Source organism: Gorilla gorilla, chromosome 1 (assembly GCF_029281585.2).
Source record: "Gorilla gorilla gorilla isolate KB3781 chromosome 1, NHGRI_mGorGor1-v2.1_pri, whole genome shotgun sequence".
NCBI classification, from domain to species: Eukaryota; Metazoa; Chordata; class Mammalia; order Primates; family Hominidae; genus Gorilla; species Gorilla gorilla.
This window is the reverse complement of record NC_073224.2, coordinates 96,245,112-96,264,520: the sequence shown is the minus strand read 5'-3', so window position 1 is coordinate 96,264,520 and position 19,409 is coordinate 96,245,112. Positions and strand designations below refer to the sequence as shown.

Genomic DNA, 19,409 nt, shown 5'->3' with positions numbered 1-19,409 from the left:
TTATAGATTCTAAGCTATTCACATTAGAGTACTATTGACATTCTTCATAGAATTAGAAAAAACTACTTTAAAATTCATATGGATGAAAAAGAGCCTGAATAGCCAAGACAGTCCTAAGCAAAAAGAACAAAACTGGAGGCATCACACTACCCAACTTCAAACTATACTACAAGGCCAAGGTATAACCAAAACAGCACGGTACTGGTACAAAAACAGACACATAGACCAATGGAACAGAATAAAGAACTCAAAAATAAGACCACACACCTGCAATTATCAGATTTTCGACAAACCTGACAAAAACAATGGGAAAAGGATTCCCTATTTAAAAATGGTGCAGGGAGAACTGGCTAGCCACATGCAGAAAATTGAAACTGGACCACTCCCTTATACCTTAAACAAAAATTAATTCAAGGTGAATTAAAGACTTAAATGTAAAGCCCCAAAGTATAAAAACCCTATAAGAAAATCTGGGCAATACCATTCAGGACATAGGCACGGGCAAAGATTTCATGATGAAAATGTCAAAAGCAATTGCAACAAAAGCAAAAATTGACAAATGGGATCTGATTAAACTAAAGAGCTTCTGCACAGCAAAAGAAACTATCATCAGAGTGAACAAACAACCTACAGAATGGGAGAAAATTTTTCCAGTCTATCCGTCTGACAAAGGTCTAATATCCAGAGTCCACAAGGAACTTAAACAAACGTTTAAGGAAAAAACAAACAGGAAAAAAAAACCACACACAGCCCCATTAAAAAGTGGGCAAAAACCATGAACAGACACTTCTCAAAAGAAGACATTCATGCAGCCAACAAACATCTGAAAAAAAGCTCAACATCACTGATCATTAGAAAAATGCAAATCAAAACCACAATGAGATACCATCTCCTGACCATCAGAATGGCAATTATTAATAAAGTCAAGAAACAACAGATGCTGGCAAGATTGCAGGGAAAAAGAAATGGTTTCATAGTGTTGGTGGGAGTGTAAATTAGTTAATTCCAACCATTGTGGAAGACAGTGTGGCCATTCCTCAGAAACCTAGAGGCAGAAATACCATTTGTTCCAGCAAACCCATTATTGGGTATATACCCCAAAGAATATAAATCATTCTATTATAAAGATACTTGCACATGTATGTTCATTGCAGCACTGTTCACGATAGCTAAGATATGGAATCAACCCAAATGCCCATCAATGATAGATTGGATAAAGAAAATGTGGTACATATATGCCGTGGAATACTATGCAGCCATAAAAAGGAACAAGATCATGTCCTTTTCAGGGACATGGATGGAGTTGGAAGCCATTACCCTCAGCAAACTAATGCAGGAACAGAAAACTAAACACCACATGTTCTCACTTATAAGTGGGAGATGAATGATGAGAACACATGGACACATGGAGGGGAACAACACACACTGGGACCTGTTGGAGAGGGGTTGGGGGAGAGAGAGGATCAGGAAGGTTAGCTAATGGATGTTGGTCTTAATACCTAGATGATGGAATGATCTGTGCAGCAAACCACCATGGCACACATTTACCTATGTAACAAACTTTGACATCCTGCACATGTACCCCTGAACTTAAAATAAACATTGAAGAAAAAAAAGAAAATTATTGAGATATTTTATATATTTTTTTGGTGCTAAGATTTCAAGATCTGGTATGAATTTTACACTTACAGCACATCTCAATTTGGACTCACCACATTTCAGATGCTCTCAAGAGCTGCATGTGTCTAGAGGCTACCATACTGAACAGGGCAGCACTAGGTCCGTACTTTCTCAAACTTTGGCACAGGTGGGAATAATCCAGAGATAACATTAAACACAGATTCCTGGACTTCATTCATTCACAAGGTCAGGGGGAGGACCTGAACATTCGCATTTCCAAAAAGCTCCCAGTTGATGCTGATACTGCCAGTCTACAGACCACACTTGGGGTAGCTTGCAAAACAAAGCACGCACATCTCCCAGTGAATTGTGGCAATTATAATGATGATAACAAGTAGTTATAATATTTTACCTTTCAAAAGCACTTTGCATTAACTACTAGAAATTCAAATTAAAACTAAATTGAGTTATCACTGCACACCCATCAGAATGGCCAAAATGAAAAATAATAACACCAAATGCTAGTGAGGATGTAGAGAAACTGGATCACTCATACATTCCTGGTGAGAATGGAAAGTTGAAAATAGTTTATCAGTTTCTTTTAAAGCTGTAAATGGACTTATCATAAAATTACATTCTTGAGCATTTATCCCAGAGAAATAAAAACTTATTTCATGCAGAAATGTGTACACTTATATTCACAGCAGCTTTATTTGTAATAGCCCCAAACTGGAAAGAACTAAAATGTTCCTCAAGAGGTGAATGGTTAAACAACCTAGTGCATCCATACCATGGAATACTATCTAGCAATAAAAAGGTATTATTAGTACACACAAGAGTTTGGATGAATCTCAGTGACATTATGCTAAGTGAAAAATACCCAACCTCAAAAAGATACATCCTTCATTATTCCATCTACATAACATGTGTGAAATGACATAGTTGTAGATATGAACAAACTGGTTGTTTTTCAGGGACTGGGGAAGGGAAAGATGGAGATGTGGCTATAAAGGGAGAGTATGAGGGAATCTTGTGATGGTTAATCTTGATTATGGTAGTGGCTACCCATGTGATTAAATTGTACAGAGCTACACACATACTCACACATAAATGAATGCATGCATACGTGGTGAAACCTAAATAAGCTCTATAGATTGTGCTAATGTCAATTTCCTGTTTTTGATATTGTGCTATAGTTATGCAAGGTGTTAACACGGGGTGAAGGGTACATAGAACCTCCCTGTATATTTATTTGTACCTTCTTTGCATCTATCATGATCTCAAAATGAAAAGTTTCTTTAAAGCACTTTGCATACACTATCTCATTTGATCTTCATGATAACCCTGGGAAGTGAGTAGTATGATCATTGACATTATGTAAAAAAGAAAACCAAGGCCCAGGGGACCAACTACTGATGGAAGATTACATAGCTAAAAACTGGCAAAGTCAGGACTGAAATAAGACTACATCCTCTTATAAGTATTGATGTGTCAATATATTAGTATTTATAGATATAAAAAGATTTAGGGGACTCAATTATCAGAAATGTAGATGTGTTTCAGATAGCAAACTTGCAAAGTAAAAATAAAACACAAGCTCTCCGTCTTCCCATGACTTACGATAGACTTGCAGGTTGTAGCGCTTGGTGGTGGTGTAGGGATCAGCCTGTGTATTTATGTCTGCTTTGTAGTCTCCTGCGTCTTCCATCCTCAGATCGCTAATGACCAGATTGTAGTTCGGACCTAAGGCATGTATCCGTTCATAATAATTTCTGTGGGTCACAGTAACTATGGGTGCTGTTTCTGAGTCTCCTGGTGTTACATAAGCAACAGATGTTTTAGAAGTCCAAGCAATGATTTTAACTTGCCGTGGGTCTTGGATATTTACAGGGAAAGTGACTGACTCTCCCAGAATCCCATTCACTGTGAAGATTTCTGAGTCTTTTCCAGCTGCTTCCGGCCCTGAGAACATAAAAAGAAAACTGTAGCCATCTGACTGTTGCAGCTTTTTCACTTCCTAATCTTTTTGGCCTTGGAGCTCCCTGAGGAGCTGCCACAAATGCAGTTCACCCAGTTTCTTGAGGATGCCTTTATTTTTGGCATTCTACTCTAGGTGTATTTGATATGTTATCACAACTAAATTTTCTAACGCATTCTCATTCAAAAACTAAGTTTCTCACTAGAGATCCATTTTGCTAAAAATATTTTTACCTAGACTTATAGACTCTGAAAGCTAGAAGGCATTTGAGAGGTGAAGGCCACAAGCCTCCACGTAGTCTAAGATATTAGGTGCACTTCTTTCCGAAGATCATATTGCCAAGTGGTGGAAGAGCTAGAACAAGAACCTGGAATATCTTGGCTGATGGACTCTTGGGTCATTGCTTTTTATTTTCCTGTGGTCTCTGCAAAAAGCAAATAACACTTTTGTCTCTTTTCTTGGAAGATACAAGCAGAGAGTGCTTTGGAGTCTCTGGAGAAAATATTCCCTAAGTTGGTGATTTTTAGGGATATTTTTCTGTTTACTTCCATATTCCTAGTCTCTAGAAGAGTGCCTAACACAGAGAAGGGGCTTAATAAATATTTGTGGAATTAATTGATAGAATTTACTCATGAGTTTCCTAGACTCTCTTGGAACAACTTCTGAAGTAAGCAAGTTTCGTTTATTCATTCATACATTTGTGAATGGTTGCATGTATTTATTCAGAATCAGTTTTGTTCGAGATACTATGGTGGGTATTTGTTAATTTAATTTATAATATAAGTGTTTGTTGGACATCTACTCTTTTAAACAAGATACGAGGAGCTGGGGATACAACGGCGAGAAGAAACAGATATAATTCTTGCTCTTTGAGACTTACAATCAGAGGAAGATACCAATGTTGATCAGATAACCATAGAAACAAATGGATAGGCACAAAATATGTAAGCATTATGGTGATTTGAGAGAGACCAGCAAGGGGGCTTGATCTGTTCTGGGAATCCAGGGAACATTTCCTAGTGAAAACTTAACGATGAATACTTTTAAAATGTAACATGGGAAGATGAAAAGCTTATTTTCTCCTCCCTTTTCTCTCCTCTATCACTTTTGAAGATAAACTGATTTAATATATAGTTTGTAAAATGAGAGACAATGTAATTTCAAGACATTATTTTTCTGCTCTTTCTCCTTCTCTTCTTCATTATCCTATAATTCTCAATGAGGGCTCTTTAGTGAGAACACTGTTTGGGGCAAGCATGGATGATATCCAAAGTATTTAATAACCAATGTGACGTGGGCCTTGACCAATCAGAAAGGGTGTTAGCCATAAACAAACTAGTTGAGCGGTTCTGGTGTGTACTGGTTGCACGTAGGCTCTGATGACCAGACATCAGTTTTCCACGTAAGTGGGTTCAGGCTGACCCTAAAGTTTATCCAAGGCTTGGTATATGGAAGAATAAGGATCATAAAGTATACACGTCACTTGAAAGTGGCACAAAAAAAGCGATTTCTTAACCTGATGGTGTTGTCTCACTATGGCTACCCTTGCTCTTCAGCTCAGCAACCACTGAAAGAGCCCCAGGAGCAGCTGATGTAAAGCTCTTTCTTTTCTGACCAACAGAGATTTTCCCTTAGGAGCAGTATCCAGGACAAGGCCTGAGGATTTAGTTGGGGGTTGGCTAAGTACAGAAGATATAACAGGGTGGGGAGTATGTGGGGTGGGAGTAGGAAGGGGGAAATTGGGAACCCTTATCTGCAAACATTTATTAACTGCTAATTATGTGTCAGATGCTGTGTTAGGGACACAGGGATAAACAAGACATCGTTGCAGCCCTGAGGAGCTCACAGCCCAGAAAATAAGACAGATGTGGACACAAGTGAAAGACAATACAACACGATGAGTGCTAAATGGTAAAAGCAATAGAAATAAGCCATTGGGGTAGCGGGTCAGAAAGAGGCTAATGCTGCCTTTGGTGGTAAGAGTCATAGCTTGCCAAAATTCAAGAACATTAATTCTTCCCAGATAAACTGTTTTTCTGGGCTGATGAGTTCTAGGAGAGGGGTATTTGGAGTGTCCCAGCCTGAATCCCTGGATGGTCCAGGCATGGGCATGTGATCTATGCAGTTGCACAGAACCCTGAGCTCAAAAGGACCCTGAACTGGACTTAATGCTTCGTTGCCACCTTTAAATTCTACATACTATTTAAACAAGGGGCCCTCCATTTTCATTTTGCACTGGGCCTCGCAAATTATCTAGCCAGTCCTGGTCTCAGATCTCCCACGTCTCAAGTCTTTTTTGAAGTCAGGCCCTAGTGCTTAATTGCCACACCACTCTGTGGATTGAGATTAGGTGTGAGGAGAGAGAGAGAACATAGGTTCCACAGACTCATAATTTTGCTGGGTTCTCTCACTAAACCCCAGGAAGTATGTAGGTAGATTGTTAAGGCTGAGACCTTCTTAATATTAGGGCCGTTGAGCAGCCACAGTGGTTGGTGTGTGGTGCAGTTTTAAAAGTATGTCTCATCTCCTGCAGCAAGTCATTCAGGAAGTGTTGGTGGGGTATCAAAGAGCAATCAGGCAGTGGGGGTGGTGGGTAGGCAAAGCTGGGGGAAGCTGTTATTTGTGCTGCTGGTGTTGTTGGCAAGAATACTTTGCTTGCTGGAAAAGGCAAAGGGGTTGCACATGTTTAAGATGAAGATTCTGCCACCTTCAAACACTCCAACTGTGCTCTGAGAGAAGCAGCTGCAAAACCATTGCATGCAGTGGAAAGATAGGGAGGCAGAAGGTGTAGGTGCAAGTACTTCTACTTATGAACTGGACAACCTTAACGAGGTCACAAAACCTTTCTTATTTATTTGTTTATTTTTAGACAAAGTCTCACTCTCACTGTCATCCAGGCTGGAGTGCAGTGGAGTGATCTTGGCTCACTGCAACTTCCACCTCCCGGGTTCAGGCAGTTCTCCTGCCTCAGCCACCCGAGTAGCTGGGATTACAGGTGCATGCCATCACGGCTAGCTAGTTTTTGTATTTTTAGTAGAGACGGGGTTTCACCATGTTGGCCAGGCTGATCTCGAACTCCTGACCTCAAATGCTCTGCCCGCCTCAGCCTCCCAAAATGCTGGGATTACAGGTCACAAAAACTTTCTGAACCTCAGTTTCTTCATCCATAGAATGAAAATAATAATTATGCTATTTGTCCTGTTTGGTGAGCAGCAAATGATGTAATATGAGTAGAAATGCTTTGCTGATCATCAAGGTAAAATAAATGTTAGTTATTTCTGGAGTTGATACTGATATATTAACATTCATCGTATGTTCTTTATCATCACTTTAACAATTGGTACATGCCCTTTGGGCCTGCCCTAGGCCACCCTTATGATGGTGTTGGTGATGCCGGGGCCATACTGGAGCATATATCAAAAGCCATTTTTAAGGGCTAATTCAAGTAAAGCCTGGAGGGACAGTTTCAGGTACCCTGGATAGACTTTATTCTGCTCTTAAAAGACTTTAAGATTTAAAAGAAAGAATGTCCATATCAATCAATCCCAATATTTATTTTTCTAGGTGCTAAAGGGACTCTAACATTATGTTATCACTGGAAGTGACCTTAGTAAAACCTAATTTCAGAGATAACTTGTGGCACAAAAACATCTTGAGGACTTACCATGAAATGCACTATGCTAGTCTATGGCAAAGACAGGTTCTCTGCCTTTTGGGGGGAATTTGATACCCGGTTAGGGAAATAAGATACACACACACACACACACACACACATACACACACACACACATACACACACACACACACAATTCTCCTTTGCAATATGAGATAGTGAATAATAAATTCAAGTGAATGGTAGAAACAGTGATTACGGTAGGAATTCTAAGAAGGGAGAGATTGCTGAGCTGTAGTGGTTAGAAAAAACATCTCAAAGAAAGTAGAATTTGAGGAGGATTTTGAAGGCTGAATAGAATTCTACTTGATGGAAAGGGAAAGGAAGGGTGTCTCAAGTCCTCGGATCCTGAATAAAAGTTTAGAAGCAGAACCTGTGATGTTAATTGGATGAATATAGATTTGCATATCAGAGTGGGGAGAGGTACAGCTGGAGATACAAATTAGGTTTAGATTTGAGACAGCCTTGAGTTTGAGGTCTCCATCAGAGGCAGAGGGGAACTATTAAGGTTTTTGCGAGTGAAGATTAAAATAATGTTTTAGTCATTGTAATGTAGTAATGACGTGTGGGGAGGAAAACAGGAAGGAGAGGCTGCATCAGAGAGGCCATTTAGGGATACTGTAGTCATCTGGGCATGAACCAGGGGACGATAATGGGAATGGAAAGGAAGGGCTGGATTTGATGATAACACAAAGAAAGGCAAGAAATAAAGTGGCATCTGCTAGAATTCAATTGTTTATCAATATATTTTGAGTTTCTACTTTATGTCATTGAAAAACTCATAAAGTTTATGATGGAAGGAAGTCAAAGGGGGAAGAAAGTTTAGTCTTAGAAATATTAAACTTCAGATGACGGTGAACCATGTAAGTAAGCTGTTGGAAGGATGGAAGATAAGGAGAGAGAATGGACTTGAAGTATTATTTGGGGCACTGTGGCAGAATCTGCTAGCTGTTTTCCAATATTTGTTCCCTCCTTCATTCTTAGTAACAGAATCACTAATTTTTAGCAGGGCATAGAGCCACCCAGAGTAAAGACTATATTGTCCTGCTTTCTTCTAGCTAACGTTGGTCATATGACTAAGTTCAGCCCAACAGAATAAAAATGGAAGTGTTGTATATGACTTCTATGTCTTTAAGAAGAGTGGGGAACCTGTCGCGGTGGCTCACATCTGTAATCCCAACACTTTGGGAGGCCAAGGCAGGTGGATCGCTTGAGTCCAGGAGTGCGAGACCAGCCTGGGTAACATGGCAAAACCCTGTCTCTACAAAAAAGTACAAAATATACCTGGGCATGATGGTGCACACCTGTAGTCCCAGCTGACCAGGAGGCTGAGGTGAGGGGATCACCTGAGCCCGAGGGGGTCAAGGTTGCAGTAAGCCAAGACCACACCACTGCACTCCAGCCTGGGTGACAGAGTGAGACCCTGTCTCAGAAAAAAACCAATAAATAAATAAATACATAAAAAGAGGGAAATTTGCTGTTTTCATCTCTTCCTTGCTTTTGCAGGCCAGAAGGTCATGACAGCTGGATCTTAGACAGACATTCTGAGTCATGAGGAGGAAGCCAAGTTCTGAGGATGGTGGAGCAGGAAGATAGAAGTCGGAACCCCAATGACCTTGTGAACTATTCTACTGACTGTGAACTGCCAACTCCACACTTTTTTACATGAGCAAGAAATAAACCTCTTTCTTGTTTAAGCCATTCTTATTTTAGTGTCTCTGGTACTTACTGTAATACTGAAATCCAGCGGGTTTAGAGATCATCCACAGAAATGGCATGGGTGAAGGAGGGGAGGGTCATTCAGGAAGAGTAAGCCTGAAGTCCACGACTGAGCCCTGCGAGAGTGCTCACATTTATGGAAGAGACACCATCAAAAGAAACAGAAGAGACCAAGCAGTAAGAGTGCAAGAGAGGCACCAATAGTGGGCCATATCACAGAGAGGAGAAAGAGTCTCAAGGAGGAGATTGCCACTGATGTCTAATGATTCAGTGTTCAATGGAATAAAGACTGAAAATGGCCCTAGGTTTGCCCGTTACGAGGTTATTGATGGCCTTTGAGAATGTAGTACAAGTAAGACAACTCGATGGAAGGCCAGAGTCTAGGGGACTGACAGAGTAGGTGGTAAAGCGTGGAGGAAAAACTTGACAGTGAAAGAAGGGTGATGAGATAGGACAGTAGCTAGAAGGTCAGGTAAAACTAATTTATTTTTGTTTTAAAATAGAAGAGACTGGGGGTTGGGGGGGAGGTGCTAGGGAGGGTGAGCAGAGAGAGATGTCCCCAGTGGGCCTGCTCTAGGTTAGATGCTCCTGCTCATGGCCTCTCTGGAACTCCAGGTTTCCCTCTCATAGCACTTGTCACATTGTGTGGTGGTCATCAATCTGCGTGTCTGTGTTCTGGACACTGTGAATGACTGAGTCCACGGGCCTTGCCTTAAACCTCTGGTATGCAGAACAGCACAAGATACACAGGCTACTAATGCTTGTCATGGAACAAAAGATGGAAAGGAAAGGGCAGGCAGTGGAAGCTGTAGGTTTAAAGAGGGTCACACCCTCACCTGAAGTGGAAAGGGGAAAGGAAAGGATGAGTGAAAGAGCAAAGGTATTTTGAGATGTTATTAAAGATGGTGATAGGAAGAGGCTGCTTGGTGAAGTAGAGTGAGCATAGATTTGAGCCAGGTGGGCTTGTGCTCATGTTCAATCCCTGACATTTGCTGAGGCCCTGATCTTACTTGACTACAAGATGGGCTATAATAATGCCTGCCTTATAGAATTGTTTTGAGGACACATAGAAGGTGCTTAATACACAGTGGACATTTCGGAATAGATAGGATAAAATGGAAGATAATCATTCTTGGTGGCCTTCATCTCTTCAGTAATGTAGGAGGGGAGACTAACTGGCAACAGTGAGGAGGCAAGAGTGGGACCAGCTAGGAGGTATACAGACTAAAGGTGCAGATTTTGAATCTAGGAATATTTGAACCTAGCTGTGTTATCTTGAGAAAATTATTGAAATTCACTGTTCCTCAGGTGCCTCATCTGTAAAGTGTGGATAATTATTAAACGCAATTGCGAAGATAAAGCACTTAGCACAATGCCTGGCACATATAAATGGTAGTTGCTATTATTTTGGTGAATGTAAAAATTGGGGGGGGAATGTTACTATAAGGAACACCATAGGGAGTCAACAAGAGATTGATGAAGGCGATCAAGTGTTTGTTAAGTACCCTTGAGAGCCCAGTGAAGAAGTGGTAACCCACATTTACAACCTTTTCCAAAGAGTGTGATTTTGTGAACTTCTTATGCCAGAACACAAATGGGAAAGGTAGGAGAAAGTCCATACCTCCAGAGGAGAACCAAAGGCAAGAAAAGGCTGAAACCCTGGGGTGGAGGCTTAGATGGAAAAACCTGTTCACTGTGACTCTTAGGTAGCTATGGCAAAGAGGGAGCCCAGGACTCAGGGGGCAGGATGACCAGTGTTGAAAGAGATCACTGAGGACTGGTTGCTCACTGGAGGTTGCCTTCCCCTCCTGGATTGGGCTGGGGCACCCTTCCCAATGCAATACACCTTTCTGTGTCTAAGATGATAACCCTGTTTCCCTGGATGATCCTAGGGATATGGATGGATTTTACAAATGTACATTTAATGGTTAGGCAGCTCAAAGCCACTGACTAGAAGAAGACAATAGGGATCATGAGAAAAAGAAGAATATTTGAAAAAACAAAAAAACAAATAGAAAAGAATCAAAAACCCATATATATATAGATTGTATAAAGATTGTTGGGGTGTGAGGCTTTTAACTGGTGAGAGGAAAATTCTTCAAGGCTGGGCAAGCAAAACTTACTGATGTTTTGGGTGGAATCCAAAGTCAAATATGGATGACAATGGAGAGGTTATACAGACCTAAAACCCCATAATTCTCCTTAGATTCTATTAAAAATGAACACAGTGTACCCTTGGAGTCTGGGGAGCTCTCTATTCTCCTTTCATAATCTTTACCATCACTACTAGGCTCTGCCTGATCTTCCCCTACTCCAACCACATCAGCTCCCTCTGTCCTGTAAACAGGCCAAGGGCACTTTGCCTTAGAGCTTTTGCACCTGTTGTTCTCCTCTTTTCCTACCACACTCTTTTCAGCAGCCCCCCACATTGTTCAGGTTTTTCTCCCAACATCATCTCATTAGAAAGAGCTTTCCTGGTCACTGTGCCTAAAATAGCAATCCCCACCCCATCCTTCTCTCTTGCCTTGCCTTACTATCCTTCTCTTCACTGCAGTTATCACCACTAAAGCATTGCCTGTGCTTATTTATTGATTGTCTCCCAACCCATCCCCTCAATACACTGCTACTATAATGCAGTTATCAAGAATGTGAGTCTTTGTCTGTTTCAATCACTACTGTTCCTCCAGTAACTAGTGGATGATTATTAAATGTTTGTTGAAAAAATGAACACCAGCCTGGGAAACACAATGGGATCCCATCTCTATGAAAAAGAAAATAAAAAAAATTAATCAGGCATGGTAATGCATGCCTGTAGTCTCAGCTACTTGGGAGGCTGAGACAGGAGGATCACTTGAGCCTGGGAAGTCAAGGCTGCCATGAACCACGATTGTGCTACTGCCCTCCAGCCTGGGTGACAGGGCAAGACTCTGTCTCAAAACAAAAAACAAAAACAAACAAAAAAACCAAAGAATTTTTTTTTTTGCAACTGACTCAATTAATCTTTTCCAAAAATAGAAAAACAAGGCAGAAAATCTCAGCAAGAGAAAGAGTGAAGGCAAGAGAGGACTCTTTACTGATCTCTGGGTCTTGATGTGAAAGGTCAAGTATTTAAACTGATTATTAACAAGAATCAGATGACTAACTGCAATTTCTTTCTATATTCTATACTGTTTGTGAAGAAAATTTTTTAGATCCACAAAAAGGGGACCCACAGCATAGTTAGTAAAAGTGTCCTGAATCAGGGATTAGGAAACATGTTTGAGTCTAGGGTCTGTTGTTGACTAGCTAAATGGCCATGAATGTCACTTACTTGCTAAGTCAGAGGGTTCTAGTTGGTAAAAGAAATAAAACAGAGCTGTCCTGCCACTTTGAGGAATTATTAGGATTAAATGACATGAGGGTGCTCTCAAGTGTGTGTACTAATGGAGAAGAGTCTAGTGGTCCCAAGGAGAGCCTTGCCTTGTGGAATCACCTGTGTGTCACCATGGGTTAGTCACTGAGACCTAGTCTGCCTGGGCTAGAATCCTGGCTCTGTCAGGGACTGGCCATGAACCCCAGGGAAAGTCAGTAACCTCTCTGTGCCTCGGTTTCCTCAGTTTTAAAATGAAAGTAATATTAGCACATTAGTGAAGGTAATAGTAGCACAATATTTGGCCTCATAAAAATATTATGAGGGTTAAATGAATTGATATTTGTAGACCTCTTAGAATAGTGCCTGGCATATACTAGGCACTATATATGTTTGCTATGTAAAACAAATAAACATCTTCAAAGAGACTAAAATAACACCTCAGACAACTATGAAGGGAAAAATTAGAGTTGGGGTATTGGGGAGATGTTAAAGTCAGCAAGTAGCTATTAATAAGAGTGGAAATGGGGAAGACTGCACAGTTGCTTAACAGACACCTCCACCCCCTTACTTTCTTAGGATCCTCCAGACAAACATTTCTTGTTCTTTTTTTTGTGGCACTAGCTAAACTTCCCCTCCTCTTCTCCACCCACTGCCTCCTAGAGTCAAAAAGTGGGGGGTGGAATATCGCTGAGTATTGTAGGTCTGGGATAGTGACCAGAGGTAGCTTTAGCATGTGGTACCCAAAAGAGAGTCCATTATAACTGCTCACACTGAGTGAAGGGACATAGAGGGGAAGAGGAAGCACGGGGCTGGGCAGGCAGAAATTTTGTGTCATTCTCCAAAGCGACGGAAAGTCCTTGATCATGAGGTTTTAAGAAAAAGGAACCTACTACCCCAATGCAATAGTACATTGTTTTCCCCTGGGAGTTTTACTTTATATCACCTTTATTGGGATTTAGGTTTACTTGAATCAGTTCCTTCAAAACACACACACACACACACACACACACAAAATCTCAAAACAGACATGAGATCATGGCCATCCTTTTTAACATTGCTGCCCTCTATTAGCGTGTACTTGAACACTGAGTATAACAAAGGAAACAAGAGTATCTAGTCAGTTCCACCTATATCAGCCCCCAGCTGATTGCTCATACCTCTTTCCAAGTTTCACATAGATGAGCCCAGTGATCTCCAAACTTACAGGTCCATCCCTCTCCTAAGGTCCAAGACAAGAAAGGTTTGATGTAGGAATACTCCAGTAGCCTGAATGGCTTGGCACTGACCATCAGGCTCCTGTAGTGAAGGTGCTCTGGCTGCCTTGTTGGCCTCCATATTAATCTCCAGGACAGCTTCAGCAGTTGGAGCTGACAAGATAGGCCTCCACTGCCTTCCACTGAAGGCCTGGGTTATCACAGGGGGAACAGCTTCCCACCCTCTGTTTGGAAGCTTGGTTTTTGATAACCAGTTTTACCCATAAATAATATATTTCCATTTCTATAACTGGATTTCTGCTTTTGAGCCCTTTTCTGAATGTCTATGGTAGTCATCTGCTTAAATCTCATTCTAATACAGAGGCCTTGTCCTTATCTTGAAGACCCCTCGATGCAAGGACTTCAGATCAGTGGCAGGTTGTTTTGTCAGCATACTTCCACAGGTATGCTTCCTGTCTCCGAGCCCCAGGATGATGGTTGGGGTCCAGTTACCCATAGTGGGCCCACTCATTTCTTAGAATTTTAAGTCTCAACTGCTGAAACGCCCATGACCATGTTTAACATCCAACAAGACATCAACATCATGCTGATATTGGACTTTTATTTGTTTAAAGAAACTAATTCAAATCACATTTGAATAATATTAAAGTGAACGGTATTTGAAACATGTCTGGAGATGGTTATTTGCTTGGGTATTCTGCCTCACTGCCCTGCCTAAACTTCCGTTATTGGCAAGGACCTGCCAACAGCTCCTTCCTCCTCTGTGGGTGGGTATAGAGAAAGGCACAGTTTCTATCCGAATAATCCTGTCTTGACAGAAATAAATAAATCATCACTCTTTACTGACATATTCCCAAACATTAATAGTGGGGAGAGTAATTTACTCCACTTCAGCATCAATGTGGGTGGAGGCAGCATGACTCAGAGGTGAAGTCTAAGGACTCTGAAGCTTAAATTCTACTTCTTTCACTTTTTGGTTAAGTGACCTTTGACTCTCTGTGTATCAATGCTTTCATCTGTATATGTGCACATAAACCGTACCTATCTCATAGTGTGTTGTAAGGATTAAACAAAATAATAACTGTAGACTACTTAGAGTAATGCTGAATATGCAGTGATTGCTCCATAAATGGTTATTTATTACTATTATTGATGGGAGACAAGACAGGGAGTTGAAGAAACAGAAATAAGAATGGGGCAGAGAAAAGGAAGAATTAAGAGTATGAGACAGAATATGTAGAGGGGATGGGCAAAGATTAAAACTGGTGGACTCCTTCATCTCCTACCCCCAGAGTGGGAGTGTCTCCTAGGGTATGTGGAGAGATAGTCAGAGTCACGGCGTTTCCAAAGTCATGATCAGAAGGTTGGCATCAGAGCATAAGACTGTGAATTTTGACTCAGAGAAAACTTTTCCAACATGGAACGGTCATAAGTTTGCACACTCAGACTTTCCTTATGTCGGTGATTTCTGAGGGGAAATGGGGATTTCTCCCTGCATCTCTCCACTGCTTCTCAGCCTCTTCAACTGCTCTGAATTCCAGGGAAATGCGTAAAGTGTAGACTCCTAAGCCCAATACTGAATGTAAAGGACTACCTGTACCAGGAACAGCAGCAGGAGGAATTCACGGTATATTTTTGTGCTCAGAAAAGGTTTGCTGAATAATCCTTAAGAGGCAAACAGATAATTCAGTAAAGGTGGACAGTATGTAAAAAGTACTCCTGGCTTCACTTTTATAAAAACAAGCTCCCATTCCCCTTTCATGGATCCTTGATGAAATGAATATCTCACTCCTAGTTTCCTTTTCCAGAACCCTGACAACCAACACCTAAGCTCAAACTCCCACCACCTTTTCTCCTGTTTATGTTCTTTGGACAATTCCCTGACAGAGGAGTCCTGCCCAGGATCTCTGTGTGGTAAAGCCATGGCTCTTCCTAATAATGCATGAAAAGTGAGTGTGAAAAATAGTAGCATTAGCTGATATCTGTTAAACACTTACTATATTCGGGTACCATGGCAAGTGTTGTACATGCATTATCATCATTTTGATTCTCAAAACAATTCTACTGTATTAATACCCTCCCCATTTTGAAGCTGAAACAAGAGTCAGAGGAGGAATGTAACTTCGTCTAGGTCACAAAACTCGTAAACAATTCACTACTAGCTGATTTGACAACTTTATTTCAGTTTCAGTAGATGAAAGAAGTGTATCCTAGAGCTACCTTTTATCTTAGCAGGTATTAACCTTTTGAAGAGCATCAAAAATTTGAAAGCAATGAGTGAAGAGGTCAGGTGGAGCAGAAAGAAGAACCCAATCCCAATGGGATTGGGATTAACCTTGGAATTAGAAAAACCAATGTCTATTTCCAGCTCTACCAATTTAGGTAGTGAAATTTCAGGTGAATTTTTAAACCCCTAAATCTTAATTTATTATTTTTCTTGCATAATGGGGTTAATAACATCTATCTTGCTCATCTCAATGGTTTTCATATGGATGACATAAGAATGTAGGCACAAACATTGTAGAATGTTTTGCAAATTAAGTGGTATCAAATGCTACCTTGTCTGGTCTCTCTCTGGAAGATTAGGGACATCCCTAGTACCATTCCTCATCTACTTGCATTTTCTGTCTGCCATTCTAGAGCGACCAGCAGAGGCTCCAAAAATTTGGTCTGATTAGTGGTTACAATCTCCATGAAGTTCAAATTAAAGGAGCCATAGTTTGAAATGGCCAAGGGAACCAGAGATTCTACCTTTACAGAAAATCCAAACGTACTAGGTTCCCAGGGTTCTAACTCATGCCAGAATTTTGCTAGTGCATTTTCAGAACTGGCAAGAGATACTAGAAGTAGATTTAGAAGTTCCAAACATAGTAAATTTCTGTTAGAGCAATTGTTTGTATTTAAGGAGATAACATGTACAATGACACAGCACTCCCAGATCTGTGTTAATGTTACAATTTTCTTTGTACCAATAACAATCAATATTCATGTTGTTCTTTTAGTTTACTGTTATGCCATAAGTAAGAAAAATAGGGTTTTTAATTCAAGTTCTCCAACTCTTTTTTGAGACTATTTGTAAAAAATGGGATAGTAATCTCTTCCTCATTTATTTCAGAGTTTCTTGAGGATAAAAGCAGAGTAATAGCTCTGTGTTTTGAAAATAAAGGGAGTTTATAGAGATGAGCCTCAACAGTGATAACGATGAGTCATCCATCACTCTAACCTGATAGAACAATCAACTATAATTAGGAAAGACATTTTTCTCTCTCAAACGCCATCACAGTTGAATGCCAAGAAGAAATTGCTTGTAAGTCATTCAAGCTTTTAGAAGATCTTTCTTTTGCCAGGCTTTGTGGGTGGGTTTACCAAGTGCTGATTCCTCTGAGAAGGATTTGCCTCAGACCTTTGGAAACTGAGATCTCCAGATCTCAGAAATATAACTCAGAAATATAAACTTTAAAGCTGAACCTAAACACTTAGGTTTGAATTTTAAGTCTCTCCCCAGCCAGTTGGATCCTGTTGAGTGCAGTAGATACTGAGACCCAGGGTGTTCTGCTAAACACAGATCAAAAAGACAGTTCAGTGTCTTCCTTAAGGGCAATTTTTAAAACTTTATGGAAAACTAGGAGGCGATCAGCAAGGGTCAGAACTCACAGGTTTGCAGGCAAAGGAGCAAGATCCATAGGTGGTGCTGAGCCATCTCTCTCAGGGTCTAACCTTCTGTGGAAAAGCACGGCACTGTTCTAGCAGAGTCAGTTTCACTTGAGTTTTCTTCCTCCTTTTTATAACCACATTTAAGAAAGGAAGTGCATGTTAACTGATTTAGTTAACATTGGTCTTTGTATTACTGTGCTAGTTTTTTCCAATTTAAAGTGCCTAGCATTAATTATTTATTCAACAAATATTTATTGTGTGCCTACTATGTGCCAGGCCCTCTTCTGGGTGCTGGAAATATACAGAACAACAAAACAATTGATCACCCTCCTTTCATGGCATTTATACTCTTTCTTGGAGTAATCAACAACTCTCTAAGCAGTTCCAATATAATGTAATAAGCATTGCAATAGGAAAAATACAGGGAACTATGAGAGGAATAGGGGCATCTAACTCAGGCTAAGAAAAGTTGGAGTAGGCTTCCTAAAGAAACTGACAACCAACCTGAGACAGGCTCAAAGAATGAATTACCATTATTAGGTGAATGGCGGTGGGGGATATGAAAGAGGAAAAATGTTTTGACATATGGTAGGAGCTTAAAAAAACATAGCAATTAAAATCACATAATTATAGTTATATAAAATGATCACAAGTACATGATTATGTATTATAATGTATAATCAACATGTGATATTATTTAACATAATCAATATTAAGTATTATATTAATAATATATAATTATATTTATATATGATACAATAATATATAATTATATAATATATTAATATATAATATAGTATAACTACATACATATAATTATGTATAATTCCATGATATCATCATGAAACATTATGATTATGATCACACCTTATTAGGGACACAAAAAGTGTTCGATAAAAATGAAGTCAGAAGGGATTTTTAGACTATTGAATCTATTTTGCAGATGGAGAAACTGGCTCAGAAGGAGAGGAAGTGACTTTTCCCTATATCACACAGTGAATTAGGGAACTGAGTTAAAAGCCAGCAGTGTCACTTAGCAAAGACTGTGACTCCTGGGCATGAGAGACAGCAGGTGCTGAGGCGTGCTTAGGTGGAGTTGAGCTACATGTAACAGGACTATTTCTTGTAGAGGGTCTTCATCTTGGTTAACAAGAATAAGAGTGATTGTGTAATGTGTGTATAGGAGATGTTGTCTGGGAATGGGGATAGAAATGAATATTTAAGCTTGACTCAGCTGTTTTGGGGAGTAATGAGAAGCCTGGGGACACTACCCCTGAGACCTGGAGGATGTGTACAGCTTTTTTTTTAACTGAGACGAGTCCTCATGCTAGCTAGCTCATTTCTAGGTAACCTGGCCTCTAGAGTCACTCATTAAACAATCCTGCTGATCATTTCCCATATATACTTACATAATACTGAATATAGTTGACCCTTGAACAATGCAGGGGTTTGGAGTGCTGTCCCCTCAACCAGTCGAAAATCCATGTGTAACTTTTGACACCCCTAAACTCAACTACTAATAGCCTACTGTTGACAGGAAGCCTTACCAACAACACAGTTGATTAACACATATTCTATGTGTCATATACATTATTTCCCATATTATTGCAGGAAAGTAAGCTAGAGAAAATAAAATGGTATTAAGAAAATCATAATGAAGACAAAATATATTTACTGTTCATTAAGTGGAATTAGATCATCATAAAGGTCTTTATCCTCATCACCTTCATGTTAAGTAGGCTAAGGAGGAGGAGGATAAGGAGGAGTTGGTCTTGCTATCTCAGGGGTCCCTGGGGAAGAAGAGATAGAGGAGGTTGAAGGGAAGGTGGAAGAGACAGGCACAGTCGGTGTAACTTTTCAGAAATATATTTAATCTTTATCTGACTTTTTTGCTTGTTCATTTCTCTAAAAATGTTTCTATACGGTACCCCTTCTTACTTCTACCATTTGTTTTAGTTTTAGTGCCTGTATCATACTATAGATGGGCCCATATCATAAAAGAAGTCAAAAGCGGTCCCGAATAGTCAGAAGCCTTCTGTCAGACTGTCTAATGTCAGCTTGTTTTCTGGCACTGCTGCTTCTATGTTTTCTTCCGCATTGTTTGATCCTGGCTTAGATGCATTCTTCTCCATCAAGTCATCTTCCATTAATTCCTCTGGTGTGGTGTCTATTAGCTCTTGAATTTTGCCAAGATCTATT

General features: G+C 40.2%; 1 protein-coding gene across 2 annotated transcripts in view; it reads right to left on the bottom strand.

Annotated features, from left to right (window-relative positions):
• CD84 (CD84 molecule) overlaps positions 1–17,315 on the bottom strand; it is a 38,314-nt gene extending 20,999 nt beyond the window's left edge. The window contains exons 1-2 of one of the 2 annotated variants that reach the window (XM_031005010.3): positions 17,211–17,315; positions 3,241–3,582 (exon numbers count right to left, since the gene is read on the bottom strand). In XM_031005010.3, coding sequence (XP_030860870.2) covers positions 3,241–3,582; positions 17,211–17,256 — 388 coding nt within the window. In that variant the 5' untranslated portion in view covers positions 17,257–17,315. The remainder of the gene's footprint in view (positions 1–3,240; positions 3,583–17,210) is intronic. The other variant, XM_031005017.3, reaches the window with a different exon arrangement.
• Between the last annotated feature and the right edge of the window lie 2,094 nt (positions 17,316–19,409).